This window comes from Haliotis rufescens, unplaced genomic scaffold (assembly GCF_023055435.1).
Source record: "Haliotis rufescens isolate VD_foot unplaced genomic scaffold, xgHalRufe1.0.p SCAF_6, whole genome shotgun sequence".
In the NCBI taxonomy this organism is placed as follows: Eukaryota; Metazoa; Mollusca; class Gastropoda; order Lepetellida; family Haliotidae; genus Haliotis; species Haliotis rufescens.
In genome coordinates this window covers 22,080,266-22,106,905 of record NW_025964334.1, presented here as the reverse complement: position 1 = coordinate 22,106,905, position 26,640 = coordinate 22,080,266, and the positions used below count along the sequence as shown (strand labels likewise).

At 38.9% G+C, this 26,640-nt stretch overlaps 2 protein-coding genes across 2 annotated transcripts in view; one reads left to right on the top strand and one right to left on the bottom strand.

The window, feature by feature from the left end:
- The window catches only part of LOC124150785 (U1 small nuclear ribonucleoprotein 70 kDa-like), a 118,342-nt gene that overhangs the window by 10,707 nt on the left and 80,995 nt on the right, over window positions 1-26,640 (top strand). Inside the window, exons 3-4 of the mRNA XM_046522858.2 lie at window positions 1,408-1,462; window positions 14,586-14,644. Coding sequence (XP_046378814.1) covers window positions 1,408-1,462; window positions 14,586-14,644 — 114 coding nt within the window. The remainder of the gene's footprint in view (window positions 1-1,407; window positions 1,463-14,585; window positions 14,645-26,640) is intronic.
- The window catches only part of LOC124150784 (potassium voltage-gated channel protein Shaker-like), a 126,991-nt gene that overhangs the window by 93,680 nt on the left and 6,671 nt on the right, over window positions 1-26,640 (bottom strand). The window lies entirely within an intron of this gene.

Genomic DNA, 26,640 nt, shown 5'->3' with positions numbered 1-26,640 from the left:
CCATGGTGGGATATAAAATTGATATGGTTATTCAGTTTGTCTATTGGGTATTAGTGGGGCTTATGTCTTCTATAACATACTAGGGCACTGTGGCTGTCATGGTTGAGGGGTTATTGAACCAAATGTCATCTTGTTCCAGGTGGTAAGATTAGAGGAAATATTGATAGTTTGTGTTAGATTACGATAAGGGGTTTAGAGCTTAACTGAGCCTAAGCTGTAAGCGTTGGAAACGGTCCAAAGTAATTTATTGATTGTTATTCCAACCAAATTTATTCTGTGCCTTCCCTGGCTTATGATGGTTAAGCTTATGTATGCACTGATGCACATAGAATGCAATCATAGAAGTTTAACTGTTCTATACCTGACCAACCTTAGTCTCTCAGTGCTGTCTCGGACAATCTTTTTGACAAGTTTATCAACTGTAACTCCCAAAATGTGAAACCCAAATGATTTATGGTTTTTTTAAGAACTAAGAAGTCCTTTGTCTAATATTTTGTTGGTACTGGTTTATCGTAAATAAACATGTTTCTTTCTTAACATGTGCAGGTTTGTTCAGATAGAAACAGTCCTGTATAATTGTAACTGTTAAATGAAAGTTGTCACATTGGTATGTTGTTATGAGCTTATTGTCTTAGTAGTATGTTATTGCCTGGGAACTGTTAGAATGACATGGGCAACCATTACTGTCTCGAAACTATTGTTGCCTTGGCAGGATATAATCAGAAAAACACTATTGCTGCCTTGGATGTTATTAAATGGGAAACTATTCTTGCCTTGGTAGGATGTTATTAAATGGGAAACTATTGTTGCCTTGTAAGGATGTTATTAAATGGGAAACTATTCCCGCCTTGGTAGGATGTTATTAAATGGGAAACTATTGTTGCCTTGTAAGGATGTTATTAAATGGGAAACTATTGTTGCCTTGTAAGGATGTTATTAAATGGGAAACTATTGTTGCCTTGGTAGGATGTTATTAAATGGGAAACTATTGTTGCCTTGGTAGGATGTTATTAAATGGGAAACTATTGTTGCCTTGGTAGGATGTTATTAAATGGGAAACTATTGTTGCCTTGGTAGGATGTTATTAAATGGGAAACTATTGTTGCCTTGGTAGGATGTTATCAAATGGGAAACTGTTGTTGCCTTGGTAGGATGTTATTAAATGAGAAACTCTTTGCATTGGCAGGATGTTGATAAGAAACAATTATCTGAAAGGTTGATTAGATGGATGTATCATCAGCTAACAGCAAAGTAGGGTTTGTTGGAACAGTGTACAATAATTATTAAATAGCTAATTATTCTATTTAGTTTCTTTATCGAATTGAAACACATCAATAAGATGGTCTTCCAGATATGTTTTGTTGTACTTTTTTCAAATTAATGTAAAAATAATGTTTGCAATTTCAGCGCAAGGAGCGGGCTGAACAACATGCCTACAAGTTGGAACAGGACCTGGCCCTTTGTAAGTAAAGCTTGTGAATGCAGTTGGTGTTGAGGTCATGTTTGATGTGTGAAAAGACTTAATTTCATTACCCCAAAAGTGGTTCATCAGGTTTACCATTTTGCATGATCAAAATGAGAGAAGAAAAATCCACTGCAGTAGAGGTGCACTCTATCACAGGTACAGGAAGTGGTAAAAGATGCAGGGTAAGCCATTTGGGGTCCATTTTGGAATTAAGACATAAAAATCGAAGATAACATAGCGGTGTGCTAACACTGGAACTCTTTGGTGAAACATGCATAAGGTCGGGGACCACAAATTTAACATTCAGTGACATCATCCACTGAAAATGCCATAACAAGTTACAGATAAAAAACACATGCAGCGTTAGAAATTGGCACTTGTCCTGTAGTCCTAACTGGCCAATAGTAAAGGTATCCTAAGGACTAGTAGAAATTGGCCTATTTTAAAGGTTTTGCTATATGTTATCATTATAAGGACTAGTGGACAAAAACTGTTAGTTTCTAACCCTGACATGCAATTTATCGTGGGACATATCATAAATACATGAATCATAATTGCAATAAATCGCAAGATAAAAGTCAGTCCCATCTTTACACTGCAAAAAGAAGCCTGAACCTTGTCCAACTTGTCTTGTTGAAATGCTGAGAAGGATAGCGTAGGAGGAGTTTGTAACTTACTGAAAGTTACCACGGATGACATGGCAGTAAACTAAATAACATATTTGAAGAAAAACAAATGTGGCTTTTGTGTTCTGTTCCCTGGTGAGTACACTTCAACAAGGAAAGGGGGCGGTCGGGTAGCCTAGTGGTTAAAGCGTCTGCTCGTCACGCCAAAGACCCGGGTTCGATTCCCCACATGGGTACAATGTGTGAAGCCCATTTCTGGTGTCCCCTGCCGTGATATTGCTGGAATATTGCTAAAAGCGGCGTAAAACCACACTCACTCACTCACTCACTCACTCACTCACTCACTCAACAAGGAAGGCTGAGGATGTTGTATTGAGTCAAGTTGGCCAAAAGACAGGCATTGCAGGCAGGCACTAGGTCGCGTATGTGGTGAGGAGCAAAATTAATCAGCATTGGTGACTACTTCATCAATTATTCAGACTTCACGAGCAAAATGGGGCAAATTTTCTTCAGGAAGTTACATGAACTGGTTTTGCTATGGGAAAGAGGTGACCTTGGTGTGACCTTGTTTTTTCACCGAGTGTTTATAGCCTCTACTCGAGGATTGGCTTCTGAACCTTGTGTCCATAAATGCAACTTAAATGATTAATTTGTGGTAGTAACTTTCTCAACCGAATGATTGTGGAGGCATGGAGGAAAAGTTTATGGGCTGCATACGAAATGATTTTCATGAAATCGACAGTAACTGGAACGGATAGACTGATAAAATAACGTCTTAATTGTAGGCCCAGAATCTCTTGATGCTATAGTATTGCAGTAAATTGATTAAACTCGGTGGCAGATTTTATTGGTATGCTGTAAATATCATTTGGGTAGAGGTGTCGGTTTGATTATAACCCGCCCGTGTGTCAGACGAGTGTGGTGATCCAATCACTAGGGGCTGTGTTGTGGGCAGGAAGGAGGAGGCTGCTAATTGGCTGATGTAAATACATTATTGTATCAATCTGGTTTGGGCCACAGAGCTGTCCACAGTAGGAGTCGCATTTGGTGGCAACGGTGGCGGTATCGATTAACGTGTAATCAATGTGTTAGTCTCAAGGCAGGCCCAAGAGGAGTGGTCAGTGCCGATAGCTGTATTCAAATACTCCAGTTGTTGGTCATGTTGAGATGGAATGTCAAGTATCTGGTCCTGCTGTCAAGATGTCATGATAGGAACCTCCTCATCAGGAAGGTTAACAGAGGGTGATATGAGGGGAGGTGATGCTTTCCGTATCATGATACCAGGTCACTCACTATTAGGGGTCTGATACACTGCGAATCATGGTACCTTTCACAATATCACATGGAGTGGATGGTATATGTTGCAATACACTCATAGTGATGTTTGATTGGAAGACTCCTTGACTGGCCAACTTGGTGTTTGTGCATAAGTCATAAAGATCACCTCATCAGGGCCAATGGACAAACTGGTGGTGAGGTCAGGGTACAGGTTTTATTCCTCAAACTGGTCAATAAGCTTGTTTCTTGTGTCCTGACAAGATACCATTGATCACTTAGAGTGGTGGAAAAACACTTTCAGAATACACAAAGAAATTTGGCATCATTATCATCTTTGATGCAATATGAGGTCGACAGCGTTTCATATTCCTGCTTTTAAAGAGGTGTTTTGTCATAAAACTTGGGACTGTAATTTGATTATTTTTTCTAATTCTGAATTCAATTAAATTTATCCATTTTTGAAACCGTCAGTCATTAGCATTAATGCCAAGTAAAGGGAATTGGAAGAAGCTCTTGTGCATTAAGTCCTGCCCAAGATATTACTTGACAGATTAAGGTGGGTGAAGTTTGGATTGAGTTAAATGACTCCAATCACAGAACTATCAGGTCAGTGTGCCCAAACGTGTGAGAAGAATATTCACTGATTTCAGGTGTCGTCAAGCAATGAGACTTCCATGAAAACAAAGCATTGCACTGTGGTGAACCACTTGATCAATGATTGGGTTAGGGCCACTGAACGTGAGAGATTTTAATCGCTGCATATCACATGCCCTGAATGGATGTGCAAGCTGAGTGTAGGAATTTAATGATTTGTATTGATGTTTTAAACTCGGCAAATATGGCTTGAGTCTCGCTGTGTTAGTTACGTGAGCCGGTTGTGAGGGAAACATGATGTACGAGATGTGAGTGATGTTATGCTTCTCGTATCGCAGAGATTCTCGTTAGTAAACAAATTATCTTCATTGATCAGTGATTGATGGGTAAATAGGTGAAAAATCGTCTTATTGACCAGATTAGTGTTATAATGTCGTGTTATTTGATAGGATGTTTCATGTATGATAGCACCGGTGTGAACATTGTACTACTTTCTGTTAGCACAGAATCTCATCATTTCTTTTATGCCTCGACATTTATGTTATTTGAAATTATTAACAACAGATAATACAATTATAATTGAAGGAAAAAAGATTAATATTTGACATAAGCGATGACTTCTCTGCTTTTTAATATCGTAAACTATATTCATCAAAACATCTGCCTCCCATCACGGCTTTTTAGTATGATAGTTTCCATTGATCATTAATCTAACTGGTACTTGTTTCTTCTGAGAAATATATATATTATTCAAAATAATAAGCTCTCCAGATTCTTTAAAGTATCAAAAGACACGTTTTATAGGAATATGTTAGATGATGGATGGCGATATGTACTGCTCAACTTTTGATAGGGGTATTCTGAGTGTTTTGGTTGTCTGAATCTGACTAATTACTTTGTGTTGTCATACGAATAGTACCATGATGCTAAAGCATGTTCAGCCTAATTTAAAGCTCATTAAACATAAATACAAAGTTCAATTAGCCCTACTTACATTACACCACAGTGTGAGAAACCTCAGCATTCGTACCAAATTTGGAGCTTGATGACTCAGTTGTGTCATCGTACCTTAAAGAAGTAGGGCATTGCTGATAATATCAGTCACTGGTTTACTAGGTAGGAGTTGAATATTTACAAGCTGTGGTGACAAGACTGGCACCACATTGAGTGCAGAATAAAACTTGAACAAAATTTGCAAGTTTTTGTAACAACATTTCTTTGACCAAGCAGATTTTAGTCAATTTGGAGTAATAGGTGCTTATACCATTGTTATGGTGTTTCAGTGTAGATGCTTTTTCAGTGTTAGAATCTTGCATTCGTGCTTAAACCAAGTAACATAAAGTGCCTATTCTCATACACCAGCACTTCTTTATCTGAAGAAGAGCTCAATGAAGTACACCAAAGTTATTACTTGGCATATTTATGTAGACAGTAAGCATCTTTAAGCCTGTTTTGACATGTCGTCACATGTAGGCTTACACACTACAAACATAAATCTTGATCAGCCTATTCCCCAAATGACTTGGAAATTGACAGGATCAGTATTAATACTTTTTATGCCCGGCGTTGGCTTTCTATGCAAAACCGAAATTAGGACGTGTGTTGGAAGCGCAATACAGCAGACAAGTCCTGCAGTCTCAAAGTGACGCCATCAGTTGCCGTGGAAACAAGGGGATGCTGTTTGGGAGTTGAAGGACCAACCTCACTGAGTTAATGCAAATGTTGCTTGACATGAATGGCTGCAGGAGACACTTGGGTAGATGGTTTGAATAATCAGGTCTCTAGAGGATTGGTGTGGGTTGGTTGGTTGTTGTGTTGTTCAACGCCGCACTCAGCAATATTCCAGCTATATGACGGCAGTCTGTAAATAATCAAGTCTGGACCAGACAATCCAGTGATTGATATCATGATCATCGATCCACGTAATTGGGATCAATGACATGCATCAACCAAGTCAGCGAGTCTGACCACCGGATCCCGTTAGTCGCCTCTTACGACAAGCATTGTCATCTTTTCCGGCAAGCATGAGTTGCTGAAGACCTATTCTATTGGGGTATGTAGACTGTATTGACCAGTGTTCATACTGATGTAGATGTAAGAAGAATGTTCAGCTGTATGATATCCAGAGTTAGAAATTGGCACTAGTCCTGTACTCCTTGCCAAGCTGCCCAATGGTTGGGGTATCATAAGGACTTGTAGAAATTTGCCCTTTTTAAAGGTTTTGCTATATGTTATTATGAGGACGAGTGGCCTAAAGCTGTTAGTTTCTATCTGTGAAGAGTAATGTTTGAATTCATATTGTTGTTTGAGTCTCCAGTGGCAAAGGCGTCTGCCCAGAGACCAGAAGGTCATGGTTCAATACCTGGCCTCATACTAAAAGCAGAATGGTACTTGTTGGTACACTGCCTTGTGCTTGGCATTAAGGGGATAGAACAAGGACTGGTCAGCTCCAAGTCAGTATAATGTGTCTGAGAGGGCTGTCCATAGTATTGTATCTCAGGGGCTAGTCTGGACAAGCACACACACATATCACTATACACGTGCATTAATCTTGAATGCAGTGTTGCACCCCATTTCACCACCTCAAAGTGTTTGTACAAAGAATACCTAAGTTGAAATCCATTTAATTTGTGTCTATATAAAACCAATATTGATAAGATATACCACTCAACATTTGCTTAGGACCAAAATATTCACCTGTGGTCATAGATGTGATCCTTTGATATTTTGAATACAGTAGTGGTGACTTATATTGTAAATACAGAAAGTAATAAGATCCTGTAAAAAAGTAAATTTTAAATCTGACTTTACAGGACGTCATATTTTCTATTAGACCCATGAAGATACAGGTAAAATAGGTCTTCAGCAACCCATTCTTGTCGTAAAAGGTGAACTAACGGGATTGGTGGTCAGACTCGCTGACTTTGTTGATCCAGGTCATTGTATCCGAACTGCGTGGATCAATGCTCATGATGTCAATCACTGGATTGTCTGGTCTAGACTTGATTATTTACAGACCGCCGTCATATAGCTGGAATATTGCTGAATGAGCCGTTAAACAACAAACAAAAAACAAATAATTCCTATAAGGACCCATGAAATTAGTATCCCTAGTTTTGTTGGCACTATATTAAATATAGTTACTAATCTTTGACATAGATTACTTAAACATATAGACATTTTCTACTAGTCCTTTGGGGCCTTCTCCATTGATCATTATTCTAGGGCTTCTGCACTGTGAGTCTATTTGTAGGTGCTATAGATGGATGGTGGCAATTTGTCCATTAGTTTTGGTCTGGTAGTGACAAATCTAACAGCAAGTGACAAGAGGGAATGGTCTGGCTAGTATAATTTTTGAAGGAAGTCAATTGAGTTGGAAGGACCTGTAGACTCACTGTAATAACATTGTCATAAGGAGGGAAGGATGTTGAAAGGAAAAATAAAATATCGAAAACTGCAAACAGTCAGAACTTGGCTTTCATATTGACTGTTTATAGAATGAATGGTTATATGTGAAAGTATTTTTTAATAAAGTTTGAAAACCGAAAACATTTTATTTATTTTTTCATTTTGAGGTATTTCTTTATTGGAAGCATTTGTGATAAGAAATGTATATTAAATAGCTAGTACAGATTGATAAGTGTCCCTGAACTTTTATGTGTGCCTTAGATGTTATGATTATTAAATTATCAAGAATTTATGCTCCCGTAGTTATCTAATGTGGATAAGAGGAAAATATGGATTACAGGGAAAACGACTTAATTTTCTTGACACTTATCATCCGATTAATGACAGAGATTAGTTTCAATGTACAGCATATTACTTGTGGCAATTATCCAATCCATTCCTTGGATACTGACAGGTAAACATGGAGAAAGGTCAGTGTTTGAACTATTTTTTGGGTTGTATGTATCCCAACCTGTCTGAAACAATTTGACAACCTCTTAATAGTGTATGCCTCTACATTGCTGTATCTGCATTGACAAGTTTGTTATCTATGTTACATTCAAGCAGGGCTTTGAAGATGTGGCATGGTAGAAGGGAGATAACTCTTGCTAATTCTTAAGATCTTTGGACCAAGAAAATCATTGATCATAGGGTCTTGGGAGGGTTGATTGATAGTCAAAAGTAAAAAACCTTGGTGCCAATTTTACCAGTGCGATTTTAAGTAATTTCTGTAACTGTGGCTAAAAATGAATTTGTTTGATTGTATTTTTACAGAAACTCTTTGATTCCACTTGTCACTATGGTAACTTTCATCTTTAGAAGATAGTTATTTTATCAAAAGAAATCATTTGTCATGAATATGGCTTTCAATTTTTGAAGAAACACTTTTTTCAGTTCCTTATTTTGTAAATAATTATATTCTTAAGAAATGTGTAGATATCTTCAAGACTGAACTGGTTAAAAAATCTTCCTTTGCACTTGGACAATCAGTCAAAGGGAGACAACTCTGTGATATGAGTTTTTGCACTTGTTTTTCATGTACTGTAAGATGAGAGAGAATACAGGACATATTTTAGGCCAAGTGCTTGTTTCAATTATCTGCTTTAGCAATTTTGTTGCACGTTTTTGTCAAACATCAAAGATTGTCACATTCTCTAAATGCAAAGAAAAGGTAATTTTGAGCACAGCTTGATATTGTCTGGTGGCCAAGATTTCATGAGTTCAATAAAATGGATCCTGCACACTTTTCACCAGATTTACACATTCTCTATAAACAAGGCAATGAAATGTGAATGGCAGATCTCCATTAGTCTTGGTCGTCCTATGTTTGCTGAGTTTGCTTGTTATTCAAATTTTGAAAGGTTCAACAATTATTCCCTTTGTAAATATTTGAAACTTGTTGTGAAGGCATCAAATCTCCGTCCATTTCGGTTCAGATTGGGAGAAGTTATTTTGTCAGAACCACATAAATAAGGAAAGGTGCAAGGGGTTTACCATCAAGAACACAGGCTAAGTGAAGGCATTGTTAACAAAATATTTTCTAAACAAGCAAGCAACACATTACCTGCTTTAGGCTCAGGTTTTTTGGTTAAAGCTTGGTAGCATTAGAAACTGACACGAGTCCTTTGTCCAAACTTAAATTCTAAATAGTTAAAGAATTCAGTTCACTTTAGTAAAGTTTCAGATTGATATTTCTTACAACTACTGTATTTGACGTAATAAGCGCCCCGCTCTAATAAGCGCCCACGGCGATATTTGCTAATATATTGGCTAGTGAACAATCCCAATTAGCACCCCTTCAGATTGATCAATGTACACAAGACCTATTTATTTGCGTATAATCCGCACTCGTGTGTAATATGCACCCTCAATATGGGCAATTAAATTCTGGAAAAATATATCTGCCGTATATAAACATTTCAGGCTGTCAGCATAAACCACGAAATGTATCTTTCAACTCTGTTGTTTTCACCAAAATAATATTCTAATAAGAGCCCCCTATTTTTAATTTTGAGAGCGCCCTGGGCGCATATTACGTTGAATACGGTAATAGCCATCACGTGTTGAGATCTGCAAATATCAACTACTCTGAAGGATGTTTGCTCTGGGAAATTGATAGCCAGCCATTGTACCCGGACAGCATGGATTGTTGCTCATGATGTCAATCACTTGTTTGTCTAGACCAGGCTCAGTTATTTACAATCTGCCGTCATAAAGCTGGATTTATGCTCAGTACTGCCTGTCATGTAACATGGTGAATCTGATGGCAGAATGCAATTAGAAATGACTTGCATTAACCCATTACTGCTATGTAAGCCCAACTAATTGACAGCAGCCTCTACTTGTTTGCCAGTCTATATGCAACGTGCATACAATTTGTATGAATGTATTGTATCGTGACTCGTGTATTGTGATACGCATCGATACATGAAACATGCACGTCATGACATCTCTGTTTCCTGGGGTTATTTCACATTCTGCAAATTAAACCACTAGTCAGGAGCCTGGGTCTAGCAACATTTTGTTTGGTCAGAAAGCATAGCTGCCATTTTTTCCACAGTAAAGTCTACTGGAAAGGATGTCAAGTGACAAGTTTGGCCATGTAGATTAGTAAAGGTTAAGGCACATGTTCAGTCCATTTGGGGAAAATTCAGCAGGACAGGAAGGGTAAAAGCCTTGTCTTTGAATATGGCCACCCATAGAACTTTTAGCATTAGGGCTTTGACAAGGACCCCTGATTTTCGAGCCCTGTAGGAAACTAGATAATTGAGCTACCAAGCTACTTTTTTCAGTTTCTCAGTAACACTTAAAGGGACACAACTCCTCCAAGCTGGTTACACTGCGATTGATAATGTCTTACAAGATGTTTGATTTTACTATAGTCACAGCAGCTAATTTGACTCTTTGACAAAAAAAAATTATCCTGCCTGTTTGATTTTCCTGTAGTTATTAATAATTGATTTCTGCTGGTATTGTCTTGCATTGACTCTTGTCTTGTGAGCTGGGAGATTTCTCAAGGGACCATCGTCCATGGTAATCTTGAAGCAGGGTTTCAATGAGATGGCGATACGGACAGAAAATGATATGTCTTTTCGGCTCGCAACTTCTCTGAGAACATTAATAAACAATACACAAGCTCAGAATAAGTTTTCCTTTGTTGATTTTGACGAAATTGACACTTCGCTGTGTATTTTACACATAATTTATCAAGTGCTGGTGGACACAAATGCTTACCACAAGGCAATAAGTTTTGAATCTGATTTTAAATGAAATTTAAATTATGAAGTAGTTCAAATCTTATGCTGTTTTTGATCTTGTTAGTAACTGTGTGAGCAATGTTGACAAATACTACTCAAAAGAAGTTAAAGAAGACATGATTCTTTCATATTACTGTAGTTGATCTTGACAGAATCTGGTGTTCTCTATCTTTGAGTAGTATATATGATCCTTTTCATTTCGTGATCCCAATTCCTTATTTCAAGGACCAACTCTGTGGTCTAGAGCATCTGCCCTGAGAGTGGGAGGTCGGGGTTCGATCCTCGGCCACGTTGTACCAAAAGATGGTACTTGTTGTTACCCTGCCTCAATCTTGGCATTAAGGGGCTAAAACAAGGACTGGTCGTCTCGAAGTCAGTTTACTGTCTGAGTGGGGTGTTCTTGTTAAACTGTGGCAAAGGTATGTCAGTGGGCTAGCACTATATAATTTGCATTAGTACATGCACATGCACACATATACACTCAGTTTAAGTGCAATAGTCTTGAACGTGACGTTAAACCCCATTTCACCTTACCGCCTTGTTTCAAGACCCACTAAGTTGCAAATACTTAGTGCTGTGCATTGTGAATGTGTTTATATTTACCAGTGTGTGGCTATCAGGTTTATTCCCGGTAGGCCTGGAGTCCAGCTACTCTATCTATATGATAAACTTTGATATTGCATGTCCCTGGGGTTTTCACATTCTTGGTCGTTATGAACTTGTGTGTAGTAAAACCCAGGAAAAGGAAGTCTCTGGCACGCTATGTGTGGTTGAGAAGTAACAATTGTCTCGACCTCAGCGTATTGGAGAGACAGATATATCCTGGCTGACCGTCACCATTAGGCCTTATACTAAAATACACTTTAAATACCTTGGCATTATAGTTACTGATCTTTCCAACTCTTAAACAAGCTATTTGCATATAAAAAGAAGGGGAAAAACATGTTTTTGCACCCAGTATGTGTTTAAGTGCGACAAAAATAATGATTTCTTACTCTCTAAGCTAATTTTTTTTTTAAACTACAAAACCTCCAATTGTATTTCTTTGGGACCAGAATTGTATTTATCTGTTTTCCTGAAATGTTTGCCAAACCGCTCTTGTTTCATGATGGGGCTAGCGTTTCGGTAGGGAAATAGAACATGGAATTTCTTATGGTAATGGAAAAAGTAAATTATAAGTACTTGATTTATGACAGAGGTACTATACTAACTTGAAAGATTGGGTGTTCTTTAACTTCTTTTGAGTAGTATATGATTTTTTTCATTAATGTGGTCCTAATTCCACATTTAAAAACATGAACCACTCAGTTACAAATACTTAATCAGATCAAAGCATTTCTCCAAATGTTGATGAAAGGGGATACCATTAGGGTCTGTAATGAGTCTTGGTAATAACAGAAGTTGAATTAACAGTGCTGTGCATTGTGAATGTTTACCAGTGTGTGGCTATCAGGTTTATTCCCGGTAGGCCTGGAGTCCAGCTACTCTATCTATATGATAAACTTTGATATTGCATGTCCCTGGGGTTTTCACATTCTTGGTCGTTATGAACTTGTGTGTAGTAAAACCCAGGAAAAGGAAGTCTCTGGCACGCTATGTGTGGTGGAGAAGTAACAATTGTCTCGACCTCAGCGTATTGGAGAGACAGATATATCCTGGCTGACCGTCACCATTAGGCCTTATACTAAAATACACTTTAAATACCTTGGCATGATAGTTACCGATCTTATCCAACTCTTAAACAAGCTATTTTGATACTAAAAGGGGGGAAAAACATGTTTTTGCACCCAATTTGTATTTAAGTGATAAAAAAATTAAAAGATTGCTACACTTCCACCTAAATTATTCATGTAAAACCGACAAAATTTATTTGTTAGTAACTCTTTCTATTTATCTGTTTTATTGAAGGGTTTGCCAAACCTTGTGCTCCTGTATTAAAGGGGAAGTGTACACGCAAAAATCACTTTCTTTCTTTTTCTAAACAAAACGCAATTTTAGAATTAGTTAGTATCTGTGTTTGAAAATATACACTCATTTTTTTCACAGTGAAAGTAGGAAGCTCACAATAGTGTTAAAATAATATGCCGTTATGAGGCCTTCGTTTTACGAGCGAAATAGGCCTGAGTTATCCCCCTTAGATTATGACGTAATTGGTGCTAATTCAACTGGGTCCCTGTCTATTCTCAACGCAAAAGATATCAAGGACCAGTTTGCGGTAAAACAACATGGTCTACGACACACTCCGGCGCAGTGGTGAGTCAGCATAACACAATTCTGGCTGGCATCTGAGACGCTAGAATCACAAAACTGTACCTACACCACGTGAAGCGGCTCTAACAAAGCATGATGACGTCATAATGTTTATCAATTGGCACCAATGACGTCATATTGCAAGGGGCATAAGCCATGGTGTTTTTGTTATGGAAATAGAACACTTGGTTAATGTGAAAAATATAAATCGTTTTAATGCAAAAAATATGTTAATTAAATATGATGTTTTTATATTTTTGTCTATGACACTTCTATGTTAACACTTTTAATGTGGAAAAAGTACAAGAAAAATTGGTTCATTTCCGTGTGAACTTGCCCTTTAAGTTTGATCTCTGTACTTGGTACAATCTCTCAGTAGGAAATAGAATATGGAATTTTTTATGGTAATGGAAGGAGAATATTCTGTAACCACTCCTTGCTCCTCTCTCCCCCTTGTCCTCCACTCCCTTCTTTCCATCCCCACTCCTCTCCTCTTCTAAATCCTGTTAGGAAATGTTTCAGTCATTAGAACACTTTTATCAGTCCTGTTTGTTTGATTTTGATTGTTTTTGGACTTTAATTGATAACATATTAAGACAGCTGCGTATAGTTGATACATGGTTGTTTTCTTTCTTATGGTTCTTTCACATGAAATAATATATTTAGCATTTTACTAATTATCGGTGCTTAATTTGTGCATTCCTGAATTTTTGTGTGGAATTAATTCGAGCAATAACCAGGTTGCACCATTGTTTAGGTTTCAAAACATATAAGAGACCTGCATTGACATTCAGGAGATGACTGTCAAGGCCACGGAAAGATATATATTGATCATTCATACATTACCAAGATATGGGTGATATTTGGAAAGGACTTCTGTTGTATGAAGCATGTATTAATGTTGTTGACAACTACTCAGGTGCATTGTGAAAGTCATAAATATTTAGTTTCTGTGATGTATCTCATTACATCACTGGTCTGACATTATGGATGGTATCTCATTACATCCCTGGTATGACGTTATGGATGGTATCACATTACATCCCTGGTATGACATGATGGATGGTAGCTCATTAAATCAATGGTATGACATTATGGATGGTAGCTCAATACATCCCGGGTATGATGGTATGGATGGTATCACATTACATCCCTGGTACGACATTATGGATGGTAGCTCATTACATCCCTGGTATAACATTATTAATGGTAGCTCAATACATCCCTGCTCTGACATTATGGATGGTAGCGCAATACATCCAGGGTATGATGGTATGGATGGTAGCTCATTACATCCCTGGTATGACATTATGGATGGTAGCTCATTACATCCCTGGTATGATGTTATGGATGGTATCTCATTAAATCAATGGTATGAAGTTATGGATGGTATCACATTACATCCCTGGTATGACGTTATGGATGGTATGGCATCATCAGGGGACCTGGGTGGCCCAATTATTTAAAGCGCAGCAGAGTGGTCTGAACCACAGTTCACATTGATTGCTTCCAGGTTTATCAGCTCCAGCACCAGCACCATATTCATATTCAGCTGACATGCCTAGATATAACTGGAATATGTTCAAAGAATTGTCCCAAACTCACTCACTTCCCAACCATATACACTGTGCATTAACACGAGTAACAGTGTTATATTTGCTGTTTCAGGGGACCCAGCCTCCACTGCACCCGGTGAAGCCTACAAGACTCTATTTATTGCAAGAATCGTAAGTGTTTCCTTCTTACCCCAACTCATAAACAGCTACAGGAACAGCTCCTGGAACAGCTACACTATCCCCACACTCCCTGGGCACAAACTCATGCTGTTGGTGCAACAGTAACAGTCGGGTCACGCTTATGTAGATGTTTTCTCATTTCTTCAAGATTGCCTCCGTGGTCTAGTGGTAGAGCGTCCGCCTGGAGAGCGGAAGGTCTGGTGTTCGATCCCCGGCCGCATCATACCAAAAGACGTTAAAAGATGGAACTTGTTGTTACCCTGTCTGGCGCTCGGCATTAAGGGGCTAAACAAGGACTGGTCGGCTCGGAGTCAGTATACTGTGTCTGAGAGGGGTATTCGTGTTAAACTGCGGCATGGTATCTCAGTGAGCTAGCACTATAAATCGGCATCAGTCCGGACAAGTACAAGTAGCCACACAAACACACACACGTACATGCACGTCGCTCTATATATGTGCAATAATCTTGGATGCAACGTTAAACCCCATTTCACCATCACCACTCGTTTCTTCAAAGCGAAACATGTCTTATAAAATAGTCATTCATTGAGTTCTGACATCAATATATTTGTGACGGTTGATGGACAGGAAATAGGACTCCCCGTTTGTCATTATTTTATGCTAAAACATGTATACTGTGTACAGCCCCAATATCAATATATTGATAAGTTCCTAAGTTCCTAAATACCTGAGTTTCAATATTGAATTAATAATTCACTGGCACAGAAACTTTACCATTTATCAAGATTCCCATGGTAAATAGAGACGATGATAATAAGGCAGAAATGAATTTTTGTCAATAGGTAATTCTTATCTTTACACATACAGAGTAATCTTTTTCATTATTAATCACTCCATCGGGTTTCTTTTGAGTTGATATCTAGCAATACCTAAATTTCCAGTCAGTGACAACTCTGATCTTATGAGGCATAAGCACCAGTCAGGATTCAACAAATTCGCTGAAACTCAAGGCAGTGCCAGTAACATCAGAACAATAATTTAGAATCGTTGGGAATATCTAATGATCAGTCTCATTTTGTATACCAGTGGCCCGTTGTACAGAACAACCTTAGCTCTACGACTGTCGTAAGTCTATGTTAAGGTTTGGGAGTTACGCTTTGTACACATAAAGACACATAATAGCACAATAAGCTTCCTGGTAAAAAATATTTGTTGAACTCTGATATTAATCAAGAAAATAGGTTCGTAAACCACTGGTAAGTTACATAATGTCGGAAAAGGAGCTGTTTTGTAATTTGGTATATTGGTGCTCTTGCCTCAGATCAGGCTCTGTTCAAAGCGATTGAAGCGCTAAGTTGGTCGTAACTCTCATATTTCAACATAGACTTCCGACTGAGGTAGTGATACGTTTGCTTTGTGGAATGGGGCCCTGGTCAGGAGGCTTTTATTTGGCGGCCGCTAGAGGAAGAAGGACACGGCATATTAGACCCAAGTTTCAAACCAATAGCTCAATCTGACCAAAGTCCTGCAGAAAATGTTATGTTAATTTTTTTCTGCTGCATTCATTTATGGAACTCAAGGTCCTACAAAAGTCACTTTTGTTTTAATATTATTATCCAATATTTTCACTGCCTCTGTGCCCACTTCTAATGTGACCAGATGAAATCCTTTTGTTTTGGATGTGATACGCTGCAATAAGAGATGGCGTCATAAGGTAAGTTTAAACATGAACAAAGCCTATGCAGAAGAAAACGAAAGTGTATCAATGACACTTTCTGCATAACATGTGGTGGGTGCAGTTCTCAGGGAGCAAGCACCACTCCATTGAGGATCATATCGGAGGGTCTCCCCATGTGGCAGACTGCCAATCAGCTGACTATCCCCTACTGCTTATGGGTCATTTGTGATAGGGCCATTATAATGGAGATTGTCCTTATTTAGATTTATGTGAAGTAAAGTAAGTTCCTCAGGGAAGGCAATGAATAACTTGGGTTGAAGATGAAGCTGTGAGTTTGGTTCTTCAGTGTATTCATGTACACAGTCATGGAGAAATGGTTCAGTATCAACAACAGATTATCAGCTTCATGAATATAATCTGTCACATCTATGCACAGTCATCATGGTAGAGTTCTTTAACCTACCCTTTTAACACCATGGGGAGTCCCAGGCAGAATAGGTCTGTTGCTGTATCTGCTGAGCAGCTTGGGGATCGATTGGACATTGTGGATGATGATGATGTCACAGTGGGAACACAATTCTACATTGTTTATGATCCATATTTCATATGTCAACACCAGACCCTAGAGAATACATTAAAATATTGATCCAACTCAGCTAGAATGATTTGGCAAGTCTAGATTGTCTCAGCTGAATTTAATCATTGTTCTGGGCTAATTTGTATTTTTTTCTTTATATATATTTTTTGATAAGATGACGATTTCTGGGTCTAAGCTGTTGAACGGCTGGTCTCACTTTGCTTAAGTATATACAGGATATATACAGTATGCTCTTTGGTTTTACATTTATAACTCAAAAATATTGAAATCAATTCTTAAGTAACTGAATTATTGTTCACTTGTATATTTCACAGTTATTGCATTGAAACTGTATTTTAGATTGTATAATCAAAGAGAACAGAGAAGCTGCATTCCTCCCCTGACACAGCCATTTGTCTGTTTGATCCAGGCAACACCAGTATGTGATCAAATGAGCACAGTACTTTATGGCAAAACCATACATCGATCTGGGCCCACTTACACAAAGCTGTCTTAGCTTTCCGATTATCTAACGTCTGTGTTAACATATGCGAGTTATGATCGTCGTTGCTCTGAGATTGTGTTGTAAAAGTGCACCAAGACCTTGGAGAATGAGGAAAATATGAAAGATCATTTTAAGAAATTTTGAAAAGAAATATCTCCATATGTGTCGAGTTAGATCAAAAAGTGTTCCGACAAGTTAAATATTGTTGTTCATGGCAGCCTTGCATTCAGCCTTGATATACACCCTGACATTTGTTGGCACCTATTCTTTAAAGACTTGTTTAGGCTGGCTGTGTGATGGTTTATGGTTTAATTCCTTAATTAATTTACCACACATTTGGCCTACACTCGAGTGAATCTATTTAGACCTCATTCGTATGACACAAAAAGAAACATCACTGAAAGTAACCAATTTCATCAAAATGACACATGGTCTGTTAATGAAAACACATCTTGTTATTTGGAGCAGGAATAATTTAGACTTAAGTGATGGACCTGAATGTGAGAGACAGGCAGGTGGGCGTTGCGTACCAATGTAATGTGGGTATCAATAGACTTTACAGAGTGCACTTAAATATTGATACTTGTCCTCAATGGGGCTTTTCAACTGAGATATGCTACCCTATCTTCCCTTGGGCTTCCTGCTGATGATGAGGATGTTCGTGGGATCTTGTGTGTGCGTGTAATGAATGATAGATGAAGCTGCTGTTTGTGATGATAGTGTAATCATGTAATCATTGTTTCACACTTGGGTCTTTGTAACAATGTACCAAGTTTGTGTGACTATTGGCATCGGACAGATGGATGTTGACTGCTCGAAGTTAAGGGCCAGCCAATTCTTTCATATTACTAAGGTTAATCTGACATGCATCAGGGGCGGTGGGGTAGCAGAAGACCTGGGTTCGATTCCCCTTGGTTCAATTCCCCACTTAACTACAATATGTGAAGCCCATTTCTGGTGTCCCCCACCGAAATACCGCTGGAATATTGCTGAAAGGAGAGTAAAACCAAACACACTCGCTCGTTCACTGTCATTCATCAAAAATAGTTAAGGACTATCAATTCTTTCATTTTAGAGAGGTTAATCTGTCATGCCTGAAGCAAAAGTTGAGGACCACCCAGTTCTTTCATATTAGGGGGCATGGGTGGCCCAGTCGTCTAAGGCACCGCAATTCGCAGTGCAGAGTTGCGTCCCTTGGGCACGCCAGAAACCTATGATCGTGGGTCCGAATCCCGGTTCACCCCGATTATGCTTCTAGGTTTGTCAGCACCATACCCGTGCACGTGGGTTTCACCGAAGTGGTTAACGTCTGAGACCTGCATCACTTGGGGCTTTCCTCCCACATTAAGCTGACACGCAGTGATATGACTTGAATACTGTTAAAAGCAGCATTAAACAAAACTCACTCACTCTTTCATATTACCATGGTTACTGTCATGCCTACAAAAAATGTTAAGAAACACATTATTCTTTCATAAAACTAGGTAATGCGATGCTGTTACAGATTAACAAGAGTAATATGAAAGAACCTGGGGTTCCTTAACTTTTTTTAATCTTTATATTTGTACAACATACAAAATTCGTTTGAAAGCTTTCACATTGCAGTACATTCAAATGTTTGCTAAAATTATATAATTATGTAAAAAAAGAAACTGGCAGCAGTGTAGGTTTTCAATGAGTGAGGAACCAACATGTGAGGTGTAAATTCCTTTTCAGCAAGATTGACTTTTGCGGGAGAATTCAGCCTTAACTATGTCTGGCCTAGTGTATTTTCAGGAGGGTTTTAGGGTGTACTAAGTCATCGGCCATGTTGCTGTAATTAAGTCTAACAGTTAATGATGAAGCTAATTGCACAAGAGACAATGTCTTGAATAACTAGTAACTACCCTGCTATAACCGAGACAGGGCACCATGCCATGAAGCGAACTCAAATGTTATGGCCGTTCAGGACTCAGTGGACCTGTGGAAATTCCTGGCAAGAATATAGGTCCCCAGCAACCTAGGCCTGTCATCACAGGCGACTAAAGGGATTAAATGGTCAGACTGGCTGACTTACGTATTACGTATCATCATATCCCAATTGAGTGGTTCGATGCTCATGATGTCAATTACTGGATTGTCTGGCCCAGACTCGATTATTTACAGACCCCAGTCATATAGCTGGAATATTGTTGAGTGCGGCGTAAACATGTGAAAAATGTCTTCTGGTAATGAAAAGCGTTTTGACGTGTGATTTAACATGGCAATCTTTGAACATCAGCCAGGAATAATCACACAGATGACCCAGATAATGAAACCACATCTATAAGGACCATGTATTATCACATAAGAAACTTCTATTACATCAAAAGAAGTTAAGAACCACATGATTCTCAGATCTTTGAATGATTCTCACCTGATTGTTCCATATCACTCGAGTTAATCTGTCATGGCATGTTAACTGAAGTAATATGGGAGAATATGGCAGCTCGTAACTTCTTTTGAGTCGTATAGTATACCGTATTCGATATAATATGCATCCAGGGCGCTATCAAAATTAGAAATAGGGATCTCTTATTAGAATATTATTTTGGTGAAAAACTAACAGAGTTGAAAGATAAATTTTGTGGTTTATGCTGACAGCCTGAAGTGTTTATGTACGACAGATGTATTTTCCCAGAATTTAATTGCCCGTAATTAAGGTTGCATATAACACACGAGTGCGTATTATACGGGAATAAATAAGTCTTGTGTATGTTGATCAATCGGAAGCTGTGCTAATTGGGATTGTTCACCAGCCAATAAATTAGCAAATTTCGCCGTGGGCGCTTTTATAACGGGGCACTTATTACGTCGAATACGGTACCTGTTATCTGCTGTTTACATCTGGAAAGGCTGTAATAATCCACCAAAAATTGGTGTCGTGATAGGACCATTATATCATAGGTCATATGTGAATACAAAACATGTGGATTCATTGGAGTGTGTTGTTTAGCAGAACGGATCAAGAAATGTGTTATAAAGTTCATTTGGTATCAATTAACCATTTAATTACCGGTGTTATCACATATCCACATTTGCCAAAGAAACTATTATACTGATGTTCGCTCATTCTAAGATTTGCATGTATCTTCCTTGGAGCAACAACTAGGATGTGTTATTAATTCCTTTCATATTGGTTTGTCTTTGTGGCAAAGATGTTAATCCCTGCATGTGTCATTTAAGAATTTCTTTTCAAGCTTACAATGTTAATTATCAACTAGTGGTGTAACGATACGGCGATACAGTATTGTATCCCGATACACAGCCCACGATACGATGCATCGATTTGGAAAGCATGTATCGCGATACATACAATATTTTCATAACACAGTTTTACTTACCAGTACTTTTAAACATGAAATACGTTTAACAGTTTCAAAGCCAGTTTGTTGTTTCAGTAAAACATACTGTATTGCTGACAATTTGCTATAACAGTAAATAAACATCTTATATCTTCTTCAACTGTACTTGTCACATCTTTTAGAGAGCAGAAAGACATCAACTTGGCTTAGCTTGTACCAGTAAACACTGTATCGTGATACGTATCGTATCGCGACCCCTGTATCGTGATACGTATCGTATCGCGACCCTCCCGTATCGTTACACCTCTATTATCCACCACACAGCAAGTTTTCCCTATAGAACAACACAGGATGTGTATGTCAGGTTCATTGCTAAACCGAAGGATAATGGCCTATAGGAGTTGCATGATGTATTTGAATTGTGATTAACCAATTTGGCATCCTTGTAGTAATATGCCTTACACTGATGTTATTATGACAACACTGCCAGTTAAACACATAACTGTTTGCAGTGAATTTCTATCAGTTTTCGAAGTGAATCATGTAAATCACAAGTCGTTGTCATAGACCTTATAGCCCTTGTCATAGAGGATATGTGACCATGTAGGTAAAGATTTAGGGTCCCTAGATTAGAATAACATAGGAGCACACCTCAAGGAGGAGAGACTCCGCTTATTTGAACACTGTCAAAGATCAATCGTGACCAACTCGTGTTATTCCGGGACAAGCCGAATAGCGAGTCGTGCCCCTCTCGTGGCCATTTTTGCGACCGGGTTCCGTCTTAGCGCAAACGTGCATACCTAAAACAATTGTCAATTCGTTGGGTAATGGTTCACATATATTTCCCCATATATTATATATATTTCAGATGCAATTAAAAGCACATCGGGACGTGCAGAATTATACAGTATGATTGAACACATTTAATTGTGTCTTTGGTATATTTTTAGATGCAAGACATGTAAAATCAAAAATTATTTCTGAGGGATTCTTTGACGAAGTACTTGAAATCATACGCGCATTCTGATTGGTTTGTCATATTTTCGCACATAACATTCATCGATAGGGGGACAAGTCTTCTTGCAGGTTACCGAAAGGGGCGAGTGGTGACGAATGTGTCAAAGATACAATCAAGACATGTCAGAAGACAATATAGGATGCAATGTACCTACCATCCAGCTAGAGAAAGGCATGGTCCATTTCATCCCCAACAAACTTACAAATGTTAGGAAAACTAGGGCCCTAGCAGTGGAATCTGCCCACAGATCGAGTCATGCCACCCCCACTGATGGAAAACCCTGGATACAAATGATCAATTAGGGGTACATCCTCCACCCTGTGACTCATACACACTCAGTGACAGGGGTGTACAATGCAAACATGGAAAATATGGCAGAATCATCTTCTTTGTTTCCACCCCCAGACTACACCCCCAATGTCAGAAAACCCATACTACGTGTCCACAACTCCAGAATTTTCAAAAGGATGCCATTCTCCGCCGCCTCGTGAGTCAGATACACTCCCTGACACACATATACAAGACATCTACCTCTGAATTGATTGTAACAAGACCGTCGCCAGTCTTGGAAATCCCCAATCAGCCATGTGAAACTGATCAGTCATTCCTAGACAACAATCTTTGTAGATCCCCACCTAACTGTGTTGATGATGTGTGTTGATCAATAATACAGTATGTCGACTGTCTTGTCCATGTGGCCATGTTAGCAACGCGCTTGTCATGCTAAGATCCATGTACATATGTCTTAAATCAATGAAAGCTCTACAGTGGTGTTTAAAGTAGTGATGAGCTTTCAGTACCAACTCGAGGTAAGCTTAGAGTCAATTACACTGAAGTGCCAACATGTTGTTATTCTCAATGAAATCCCCCCTCGTAGATCATTGTTCATTCTTTTAGCAATTCAGGATATAGATTAACTTGTTTTTGTACATATATTCTATCCTGTAAACATGAAACAGTGATAGAAAATAATTTGTCAGATGGCAATAATGGAAAGACTTCCGCTCGTATCCCCTGCCCAGAAGTTACTTCTGTATGCATTGTAGCTCAATCCATTTACTTTGCGCAGAATACTGTTTTTGATATGCAAACTGGCACAGGATTTCTATCCCTGTCAAATATTTCCAACCCTAAACATGATTCCATCTTTAAGTTGTGTGGACAGATTATGTCAAGGTCATCTACATCAGCAATATGTTCGTCTTTTGCAATAAAGATGAATATTTCATTCCCTGCCATCTCTCCCCACACATGACTGCCTCGCTGTCTTACCACATGGCTGTACAGTCCGTACATATGGCTGATGTCAGCTTCACTGGCTTCCCCCGGACTCATCAATATGTGTTCTACCTGTCATGCCGGCCTCCCACTCACTGGAGACAAGTGTCTGGGCGTACATCCTTCATTCTGTTCTGTGAGTGAGTCACTATCCAGGTCAGCAGAGTTGTGTAATACCTCCACCCTCACACCAGTGTTATGACCTGTGCAGCAAATGTTGCACAATGTCGTCGTCCGCCTTGTAGGAAGTGTTGCACAATGTCCTCCTTCTAGTAGAAGTGTTGGACAATGTTGGCATTCAAAGAGAGGTGTATAAAGGCATTATATCCGCTCTTGTCATGATAATCACCCACCTTATTTGATTATTTTTGACAAGCTGACATTATTTTCACCTTCTTGTATGTTTTCTTTTTGATGATATCAAGGCAATCTTAAGATCAAGATATTTTGGTTCCAACTTGTCAACCTACAAGTTAAACGACTGTCAAGTGCCTGAATTAAAAAACTAGATTTCAAAAATGCAACTTGATGTTTTTTTGTCATATTGTCATAACTGTAAAAAAATCAAAACTAATAACCAAAAAATAAACTAAATTCTTTTAAATTTATTGATCTGTAAGGTTATGCTACCTTATCTGAGGGAGCTTATTCTCAATTTCTGTGTAAGAACATAGCAAGGATAACCCCTGATAGTTTGGCTTGAGCAGAGATGTGAGATTTTTTGTTTAGATTTGACCCCTGTAATCTTTGCTCTCTGTCTGTGTCAAAACCTATCAATACAACAAATCCTTAGATGTATCTTTTGGAACATGTTTTTGTCAAATAGGTAAGATCATACCTTTTGGCACTTTTTATTGAAAAAATTTGAAAATGTTTCCAGAACATGATTGTACCTTTTCAATAGTTCTTCAGCAACCCATGCTTGCCGTAAAAGGCAACTATGCTTGTCATAAGAGGCGACTAACAGGATCGGGTGGCCAGGCTCGCTGACTTGGTTGATGCATGTCATCGTATCCCAAACCGGGTGGATCGATGCTCATGATATTAATCACTGGATTGTCTGGTCCAGACTCCATTATTTACAGACCGCCACACTATATAGCTGGAATATTGCTTAGTGCGACTTTAAACAACAAACAGACACCCCACCATGAACTAATTTTCCGATCCTGATGGAACATTGCTTGGTTAAGGAATGGTGGTTAAATACAATGACTAGAACATCAAAGAAATGGTAGTGGTTGAGATGACTATGTGATCAAAGTTAATAAGTGCAGGAGCGGTCCAATTCCATACTAACTGACGTGAAACCAGGAAGTTAACGCTACATTGCCGTCGCGATGGATCTGGGAGCATTCACCCCTGACAAGTATTTAGTACAGTCAAGCAAACAATTCCATGTGTGCAAGTAGTTAACCAACCCATGGTGATTCTTGCTTAAATGGTCCCCAGCAATCTACTCATTGTACAAAGGCGACTCAATGGATGGGGTGGTCAGTGTCGTCTACTTCGTTGACTGCGTGTCATCGACCTTGATGGTGTGGATCGTTGCTCATAATATCAATCAATTGATTGTCTGGTCCAGACTTTTTTGTAACAGGCTGCTGTTGTATGGCTGGGATATTGCTGAGTGCAGCATGAAGCAGCAAACAAGTACTTTCTTTAATGGTCCCTCGGCATGAATGAAAAGTGAAATTTGCTGACATTTTGGACATTGTAATCTATTTTGAGACTGCCTTGTCAAGTTGGTATAAATGAAATGGCACAGCCTGAATGTCAAGGTAGGTTCATCTCAGCTACTGTGGAGTCGGATCACAATCAAATAAGCAAATATTGGCAATGTTGTATCTCGTGTCATCTCGCAGTGAAATGTCAGGCGTATTGTTGCTGATGTTAGATACTTACAGTTGTAGGTTTTGTCTTTTGAGGTTCACTTTACTCATTACACTGAGCGTCGTGACAGATAATATCGAGGGTAGTAAGAAGTTTGGCCAGGATGGTTCAGAGTTACATCCAGTTATTCTTCAAAATAAATGGAGATGCATTTCAAATTCTGTAAGCATTTTCTTTCAATTAAAGTAAATTAAAAATATGATCTTTTTGTGAAAGGTAAAATGTTACGAGTGAGGATTTGCTGACATGGTTAATGGCAACTTAAGCCATTTTTGCTTAGTGATGGATTTAAGGGCACCCTTCCTGGTTATCGTGTATCGGGTATATACAACAATTCATGCATATCAGGGGACAAGGTTGTGCTCGTCTTCTTAGGCACCACTGTTCACATCAGTTTGCTGTGCCAGAAACCTTTGATCGTGGGCTGAAATCCCAGATTCGACCAAATATGTTTTTTGGCTTGTCAGCACCATTCCCTTGCGTGTTGGTTTCACGAATATCAAATGTCTAAGATCTGCATCACTGCCGACTTTCCTCCCACAGTAAGCTGACGCTGTTATATTACTGAAGGACTTTCCATTGTTGTGATATACTAAACTTACTTACTCCCTTCTACAAAATATGCTCCCCAAAGTAGCTGTTCCGTAATTTCTTTCCATCAGTATATTGGCTTTTGAATCAAACAAGAAATAGTGAGGGCAAAAACTATATTAGATAGAAGGCAGACTTGTCCTGTTGAGGAGTGTGTGTTCACTGTCCCTGTCCCAGGGTAATGTGAGGTGGGTTTCAGTTTGAACAAGGTAGAGTTAACAGTTCTTTGTAATTCCCCCTCCATGCCGGCACCCCTCTCTTCCCTGTATTAGTGGCTATTGGATTAAGTTGATAGGTGGCGGCGTCACTCCCGTAGGGCCATCCATCCATTCATTACAAGCTGTTAGGAGTCTGGCCATGCAGGCCAAGTGGCCAATCACCACACGGAAGGGTTGCCCAGGGCCATCTCCTGCCATGCTAGGCACCTGTGACTCGGCCAGTATGTCACGACATCGATAAGATCGCTTTGAATTGAGATCAATCTGCTCCATTGATAGAATGAACCTGATTCGTGTTTTGTCACTGCAATATGTGTCAAGTTCTGTCACGTTGGGAAACGAATCTGACATTCCTATGGTGATCTTATTGTATGCATTCGTTTTGTGTCTCCTTGGTAGATTAGGTCCATGTTTGACCCCTGTAAGTATTCCAGGGTAGAATAGGACTCTAGTACCGCATGTTTGTCTCTTGTAGGGAATCCAGGGTAGAATAGGTCCCAGTATCCCATGCTTGTCCCCTGAAGGAAACCCAGGGTAGAATAGGACCCCAGTATCCTATGCTTGTCTCCTGTAGGTAATCCAGTGTAGAATTGCTCCCTAGTATCCCATGCTTGTCTCTCTCTGCCTTGGCTTGGAAGGATTGTTAGCCTTTTGGAAGGCCTGGTAATCGAGGTGATGGGTCCTTATCCAGTAAAGGTTAACATTTTGAAAAAAGTCATCTAACTGCTATGACTAATCAGAATGATCCTCATTTATGCAATTTGCATGTATATCATCATATAAGAGCTGCTGTGATGAAGTTTGTGAAATCAATGAACATAATGTATGGCGCCCAATTACCGACATGAAACAATCCAACTTACTAACGAATTCACTGACCGTGTTAACCAGACTGTGTTGTATTTGTATTGCTGATTATCCAGTCAACTTCTTTTTCATTATACT